The 8,176-nt window shown below is 43.3% G+C and overlaps 2 protein-coding genes and 1 non-coding gene across 3 annotated transcripts; 1 reads left to right on the top strand and 2 right to left on the bottom strand.

Annotated features, from left to right (window-relative positions):
- Positions 1-407: 407 nt before the first annotated feature.
- Positions 408-1,343, bottom strand: LOC104212131 (uncharacterized). The gene has a single exon (XM_070166196.1). It carries the CDS (start codon positions 1,341-1,343, stop codon positions 408-410), a length of 936 nt encoding a protein of 311 aa, XP_070022297.1.
- Positions 1,344-1,391: 48 nt separating this feature from the next.
- Positions 1,392-2,662, bottom strand: LOC138885265 (uncharacterized). Its single transcript, XM_070166197.1, has 2 exons — positions 2,441-2,662; positions 1,392-2,393 (listed from the first exon to the last, which is right to left on the bottom strand). Exons 1-2 carry the CDS (start codon positions 2,660-2,662, stop codon positions 1,392-1,394), a joined length of 1,224 nt encoding a protein of 407 aa, XP_070022298.1.
- On the top strand, positions 2,287-2,393 carry LOC138886614 (small nucleolar RNA R71). Its single transcript, XR_011405664.1, has one exon. It is a non-coding gene; the product is annotated as a small nucleolar RNA R71 (small nucleolar RNA).
- Positions 2,663-8,176: the final 5,514 nt, after the last annotated feature.

Raw genomic sequence — 8,176 nt, forward strand, 5'->3', positions numbered from 1 at the left:
TTGGTCAATAAAGGGGAGGGGAAAGTGGTCCTTCCGGGTGGCATTGTTCAATTTTCTATAATCAATGCAAATTCTCCACCCGGTGACAGTTCTTGTAGGGATTAAATCATTATTCTCATTAACTACTACAGTCATCCCCCTTTCTTGGGTACACATTGAACTGGGCTTACCCATTTGCTGTCTGAGATAGGAAATACAATACCTGCATCAAGCCACTTAATCACTTCTTTTCTTACCACCTCTTTCATGTTTGGATTGAGTCGGCATTGTTGCTCTACACTGGGCTTATGTCCGTCCTCCATGAGGATTTTGTGCATGCAAAAGGTTGGGCTAATGCCCTTAATGTCAGACATCGTCCACCCAAGTGCTCGCGTGTGCTCATGTAGCACTCTCAACAGCTTTTCTTCCTACAATTTAGATAAGTCAGAAGAAACAATAACGGGTAAAGTGTCAGAGTCACCCAAATAAGCATATTGCAGGTGAGGTGGAAGAGGTTTAAGCTCCAATTTTGGGGCTTCCTCAATTGACGGATTTGGAGGAGGTCCCCCTGGCCTATTCAAAGGCTCAAAGGGGTGTATCCCTTGCATGTACGCACAAGATGTATCTAAGATGTGCATCATCTCCTCAACCTCCTCATCAGCCCTCAGGCTATCAAGCAACATAAGTGCTTTCTCTAGAGAATCATCTAGATATACACTCGGATAATGAATCTGCTTATCAGCTTCAACAACAGATATCATTGAGAGCTCCTCATAGTGGCGAGGAAGTTGGATTGCTTTGTAGACATTAAAAACTACTTCCTCGTCATCTACCCTCAAAATCATCTTTCCCTCTCTCACTTTGATAATTACATCACCAATAGCTAAGAGAGGTCGCCCCAATATGATTGGAACCAGTTCATCAGCCTCATAATCGAGGATAATGAAATCAGCATGGAAGATGAATTTCCCAATCTGCAGCAACACATCTTCAATCACCCCTTCAGGGTGTGCTATCGATCTATCAGCCAGCTGCAACATCACAGTAGTAGGCCTTGGAGCTCCCAGGCCCAATTGTTTGAACAAAGACAGGGGCATCAGATTTATGCTCGCCCCCAAATTGCAAAGAGCATGACCTACATCAATATTACCAATGCGCACAGGAATCTTGAAGCTACCAGGATCCTTAAGCTTTTGAGGGAGCTTATTTTGGACCCTTGAAGTGCACTCCTCAGTAAGTGCCACTGTCTCAAATTCAGTTAATCTTCTCTTGTGAGCCACTATATCTTTTATGTACTTAGCATACTTTGGAATTTCACGAAGCACATTAACAAGTGGGATATTCAATTGAACCTGGCTCAACATAGAGAGAAATTTTGTGAACATGGGATCATCATTGTTTTTCTGCAATCTCTAGGGGAAAGGTGGTGGTGGCCTTGGGGCCTCCACTGGCTCTGGAATTTCAGCAGCATTCTTTAGCTCGTGAGTCACTTTAGGGATCAACTCTCCCTCAGGTATGGGCTTGTCTTTCTTTTTCTTTGGCACTTCCTCTAGCTCCCCCCCGTTTCTAAGTGTAATTGCATTCACTTGAGGGTTCTTTTCTGTATCACTGGGGAGAGCGCCTGCAGGTCTAGTATTTTGATTTGTTGCTAACTGCCCCATTTGCCTCTCAAGATTTCTGAAGTCGGTCATGAGTTGCTGATTGTCAATCAACAACTTCTTTAGCAAATCATTGGTACTTTCTTCCATTTGTTGGGGTGGTCTCTGAGGCTGATTGAAACTTCCTTGGGGTCTATGCTGATTCTGATTCTGCTGATTTCCACCCCATGAGAAGTTGGGATGATTCCTCCAATTTGGATTGTAAGAATTCTCGTATTGTGCATGCTGATTTGGTGGACCTCTGTGTTGTTGCCCCACATAATAGATGGATTCTGGATTTGTGGGGCACATATCACTCATATGACTATCGCCACAGAGTTCGCAGTAAATAGTCATTTGATGTACATGCTGCATTGTCTGTGGCTGCTGCATTGTCATCCTAGTCATCTGATTGGCCAGCTTTGCAATATCGGCTCTCATGGCTGACACTTCGTCGAGCTCAAGTAACCCAGCTAATTTTTGCTTAACTGCCTTTCGTGAATCACCATCACCTTGCCAGTTATTATCATTAGCAGTGAAGTTATTTAGCAAGATTTGGATTTCACTGTACGGTCTGGCCATGCAACTACCCCCACAGGCTGAATTAAGATTCATCTTTGAAGCATCATCTAACCCATCTACAAAAGTGTGACCCAATACCTCGTCCGTCTGGCAATGATGAGGACAGTCTCTAAGCATCTTCTTGTACCTTTCCCATGCTTGACGAAGTGTCTCCCCAGCTCGTTGTTCAAACCCAAGAATTTGACTCCTTAATATCTTTGTTTTCTTAGTGGGGACAAAAACTTGATTAAGAATTCCCTTGCCAGATCATCCCAAGTGTGGATTGAATTCGCTGGATCCTTATTCAACCACTCCTTAGCTTCCCCGATCAGTGAAAAGGGGAAAAGTGTTAGTATGACATAGTCCTTGGAAAAGTTCAGATAATTGTAAGTGTCCGTAATTTCCAAGAAATTCTGAATGTGCCTTTGCGGGTCTTCATGAGGTAAGCCCACAAACAGCCTTGTGGATTGGATCAGCTGCACCATGTATTATTTTAGCTCAAAGTGCCCAGTGATATCAGGCTTCACAATAGCCTGAGTCATATGAACCAGACTGGGCCTTGCGGCTTCGATCGCCGCGCGTTCCTCATTACCTGCCATCTCAATTGGCTGTGGTTGAACTACGATGTCCAACTCTCTTTCAATTCTAGTTCTAGCATCCACCTCCCTCCTCAATCTGTGAAGTGTTCGTTCAATTTCGGGATCAAGAGGAAGGAGATTGTTTGCGCTTCTACTTCTTCGCATTCAAGAAAAGAAAACCTGTATTGGCACAAACAAAGTGAACTGAAAATTAAAACTTAAATAAATAAATAATAAAAGCTCAACTCAGTCAAGTAGCTAATTTCTAAGTCCCCGGCAACGCCGCCAAAAACTTGTTGCAACCAAAAACAGTCACGCAAGTGCACGTGATCGTCAAGTAATAGAGTAGTGAGTAGAGTATCGTTCCCACGAAGATTTATGATTAACTGTTGACTAATTCAAACTCAATTAATTTGTTTGTACAAGAGGTTTTTCACAAAATAGAGATGTAATTATTCTACTACCTAAACTACCAAGCAATAATCTAACTAGAGCAATTAACCAAACAAATAACAATTTTGAGTAACAAACAGTAGGAGAGGATATTCCAGGGTCACATGCTAGTTAAAAATCGTGTTATGTTCTTAGCTTAAAATGACTAATTGATTTACCTGGATTGTTGATTGACAGGGTTAATGTTACTCATAAGAATCTGTCGAGTTCTTACTCGCCTATTCAAGTTAACTCAATGCCTATGTGTCTTTGGAATTAAGATTAACAAGAATGCATTTACAATTCCTATATTTCAACCAAGCAAGGCAATTGGGTATATGTCTATCCCAATTGCTAATCCGTTCCCCGAGGCCCGGGTTCAAGAACTTGCCCTATTTAATTCTATATGCAATCTAAAGTTCCCACTTTCGAGTTCAACTAAAGATTCGTAAATAGTATTTCACTATTAGCTACTCAGCAAAATAATTAAAAGCAGAATTAAATAAACAACCCAATATGATAAACCAACTTTGTCAAATTAAACTTCAAACAACAGCATTCATGTTTCACCTATGACCCTAGAACAATGGGTTTTAGCTACTCATACTAGTGTTCATCACAAATAGATGCAATTTCATCCCAAATAACAAAAACCAAGAGAAGACAAGAAGAACTTGATGGCCAAATCTCCCCCTTGCCTCTTGTCTCTCTATTTCTTACACTAGACTATGAAAAACTTCCTCCTCTCTTCCTTGGGCGAGCTTGACTTTATATAGGTTAAGTGAGTTTTCCTCCAGATTTCCAATTCTGCCCCTAAATAACTCTTCCCGTATTTTGGACTAGCGCGACCGTGCACCTGGCCGCGCATCTGGCCGCGCTAATTGGCTGAGATTCTATCATGGACGCGCTAAAAGTAGCGCGGTCGCGCACCTGGGCGCGCATGTCCAGTTCTGTGTTTCATCACTTCTATTCCTCGTCTTCAAGCGTACTCAGCTCTGAGGGGTCTTTCTTGCTCCAAAATGGTTCCAATCACAACTGTTTAAGGCATCACCTAGGCTCCTCATCCTGCAATATATTCAATTCACAATTAGAGCCTATTTTTCATCAATTAACCATATTATGATATTGGAATATAATCAAGTAGGAGCATAAACAATTGCCAAATTACCTAGATTTAACCTATTATCAGTTGCCGGCATGAGTGGTGAGTTGATCGAGAAAGTGGCAGAGTTGGAGGGGACCGAAGAGGTCAGGGTAGCGGCTTTGGCAAAGGTGGCGGCATTAGAGGTCTCCATCCGCGTCCTCAGGTCTGAACGTGCAAATGATGCGAAAATGGCCGCACTAATGGAGGCACGACTTGAAAAGTCAATTGGTGGGCTCGAGAGAGATGTTTTGAGCCTTAGTGATCAAGTTGTCGCTCTTGAGGCCGAGAAGGCGCAATTGTTGGCTCAACCTTCCTCCTCTCATACTTCTGTTTTCCCCGACGTTCCACGGCATTTATATGAGATGTGGATCCACGCCTAGGCTCAGCTAGACATATATAGGAATTTGATGATGGCGGGGAAGGTTCCTGAGGACGATTTTGAAGATGCATGTGTTAAGGCGCGTGGCGCTAGGATTGCCTGCGGTTATGACCCCGCTATGCCGGGAACTGGCAATGGTAAAGATGATTTAGACGGGATTGCATCTAATGCTTGGTATGACGATGAGTATCCCGATGGTGGGGGCGATGATGGAGATGGTGGTGCTGGACCGGGCGGTGAAGGTGGCGGTGGCGAATACGGGGACGATGTGGTATGATGCTTTGTACTTAGCTTTTGTTTTCTTCTCTTTTTTTTGGGGGGGGGGATCTTTCTGGCCCTTTGTAAGATATTTTATATTTTGGAATGTAATGATCACAACCTTTTGTTGTATGTTCTTGTACCTTTTTATTTTTTTCCGAATGTTTTTCTACGGAAGAGTTGTGTTTGTACATGCTATTTCGAACATGGTCGAGTATATCTTTGGTTGAATTTGGGTGAAGTCCCATGTCGTACTTAATTCAAACGAAGTTGTATCGAACTTAAGTCAGGTTGAGCATGAGTTGAATTCGAGTGTGATTGAATATGAATTCGAATTAGGTCGAATGTTTAATTAATTCGAGCAAGGTCGAGTGTGAGTTGATTCTAACGAGGTCGAATGTGAGTTAATTCGAACAAGATCAAATGTGAGTCGATTCAACAGAGGTCGAATGTGGACTCTTAGTTGGTTCGAACGAGGTCGAATGTGAGTTAATTTGAACAAGGTCGAATGTGAGTCGATTCGAGCAAGGTCGAAGGTTGACTCTTAGTTGATTCGAACGAGGTCGAATGTGAGTTAATTCTAATGAGAATGAATGTGAGTCGAATCGAGTGAGGTCGAAGGTTAACTCTTAGTTGATTTGAATGAGGTTGAATGTGAGTTAATTCGAATGAGATCAAATGTGAGTCGATTCGTGCGAAGTTGAATGTTGACTCTTAGTTGATTCGAACGAGGTCGAATGTGAGTTAATTCGAACAATGTCGAATGTGAGTCGATTTGAGCGAGGTCTAAGGTTGACTCTTTATTGATTCGAACGATGTTGAATGTGAGTTAATTTGAACGAGGTCGAATGTGAGTCGATTCGAGCGAGGTCGAAGTTTGACTCTTAGTTGATTCGAACGAGGTTGAATGTGAGTTAATTCAAATGAGATCGAATGTGAGTCGATTCGAGCGAGGTCGAATGTTGACTCTTAGTTGATTTGAACGAGGTTGAATATGAGTTAATTCGAACGAGGTCGAATGTGAGTTAATCCGAACAAGGTCGAATGTTAGTTAATGTTGAATGTTGCGCAGAGTAAAAACTTTATTCGAACATCATGTGTTTGTATGCTTTGCTTTCAAATATATATCGAAGTTTACATGATTTTCAGGCTGGTATTCCAGTCCAGTCTATCTAGTCCCTTTATTGTTCAGCCTGTAGAACTATTTGAGGGGTCGGACAATGAACTTGTCGACTTGCAATCTATCTTACTCGAACCTTAAACTTCGAGATGTCCTCCTTGTCTCCTCGTTAAAAACCTTCCTAAGAAAACCCAATTGGGACAAAATTCAGGTGAGGGAAAAAGAGTATGGCCAGAAGCACACTTTTCTTAGAAGTTAAAGTACTTGAGGTGGGCGTTGTTCCAGTTGTTCGGCAATAACTTCCCCTCAATTGTTTCTAGTTGGAATGACCATTTGCTTGCTGTTGTCGTAATCTTTTATGGGCCGTCCCAATTAGTCCTTAGTTTTCCTTCTCGTGGGTCCTTGCTCGCCTGTGTTTTGGCTTTGAGTACGTAGTCCCCTATTTTAAGCGGTCTGACCTTGGCTTTTTTATTGTAATATTGCTCCACTTGTTGTTTTTGAGCGACCATCCTTATGTAAGCCATATCTCTTCGTTCTTCGACCTCCTCGTGGTCTTGCTTCCTACTTTTATCGTTAACCGGTCCGGTCCCATGTGAATATCTCAGGCTTGGTTCTCCGACCTCGACCAATATTATTGCATCAGTCCCATAGACTAGCGAATATGGTGTTTCTCCTGTGCTTGTTTTCGGCGTTGCGCGGTATGCCCATAGCACTTCTGGCAGCAATTTCGGCCACAGTTCCTTGGCGTTCTCGAGCTTCTTTTCCATGATGTTCAATATTGATTTAGTAGAGGACTCTACCTGACCGTTGCCCACGGGGTGAAATGGCGTGGAGAGTATTCTTTTAATGTGCCATTTTTCAAAGAACTCAGAGATCTTTTTCCCAGTGAACTGGGGCCCGTTTCACAACTGATTTCTTTGGGGATGCCGAAACAGCATATGATGTTCCTCCATATGAATGTGATCACTTCTTGCTCGCGTATTTGGGCGAATGCATAGTCAGTTAAAACTAAAAGAAATTGTACATTACCTCATCCCGCTGGGAGGGGTCTGACGATGTCCATTCCCTATTTGATGAAAGGCCAGGGCGAGGTGACTGAGTGGAGGTGCTCGCCCGCTTGGTGAATCATGGGGGCATACTTTTGGAATTGCTTGCATTTTCTTACGAAGTCGGCGGCCTCTTTTTTCATCGTGGGCCGGTAGTAGCCTGCTCGTATGAGATATATGGCGAGAGCTCGATTGTCGGTATGCGCTCCGTAGTGACCTTCGTGTACTTCTTCGAGGACACGCCACGTTTGATTTGGTCCTATGTATTTTGCTAAGGGTCCGCCATACGTTCTTTTGTATAAGTCGTTGTTGATGACGTTTTACCTGGCCGCCTACATTTGAAGCTTCTTGGCTTCTTTTTAATCGGGGTGGGAGCACCCTATCCTACAAATACGAGATAATACAATTGCGCCAATCCCAACTCAAGTTTATAGTTCGTACCTCGATTTGATCGATCGATGAATGGAGGAGAGTGACAACGTTCCCTTCTTCGGTTATGCTTTTGGTGGACGCTGCCAGTTTGGCGAGGCGGTCCGCTTCGATGTTCTGCGCTCGACGTATTTGACCGAGATGGCATTCGTCGAACTCAGGTAACAGTTTGCAAATTTTGGCCTGGTATTTCTGTAGTCGTTGTTCCTTGATTTGGAAAGTCCCTGTGACTTGGTTGAAGACGAGTTGTGAGTCGCATTGTAGGACTACTCGTCCTGCTCCATACTTGAGTGCCAATTTTAACCCTACAATCAGGCCTCATACTCGGCCTCATTGTTAGTCATATCAGGGTACCGTATGGACTAGCGAACTATTTTGCCTGTTGGGACCTCGAGCACGAGTCCCAATCCAGATCTTGATGCGTTAGAAGTGCCATCGGTGTATAGAACCCATTGGTCATGCATTTTGGTAGAAGTACTGCGGTCTCCCTTTTGACTTCGTGCATTATTTTTGCACCAAAGTCGGTGACAAAGTCGGCAAGTACTTGCGACTTTAGCACCGTTTGCGGCTGATAGGTTATATCGTGATTGCTCAGCTCTATGGCCCATTTGGC

The sequence above is a fragment of the Nicotiana sylvestris genome, chromosome 2 (assembly GCF_000393655.2).
Source record: "Nicotiana sylvestris chromosome 2, ASM39365v2, whole genome shotgun sequence".
Lineage (NCBI taxonomy): Eukaryota > Viridiplantae > Streptophyta > Magnoliopsida > Solanales > Solanaceae > Nicotiana > Nicotiana sylvestris.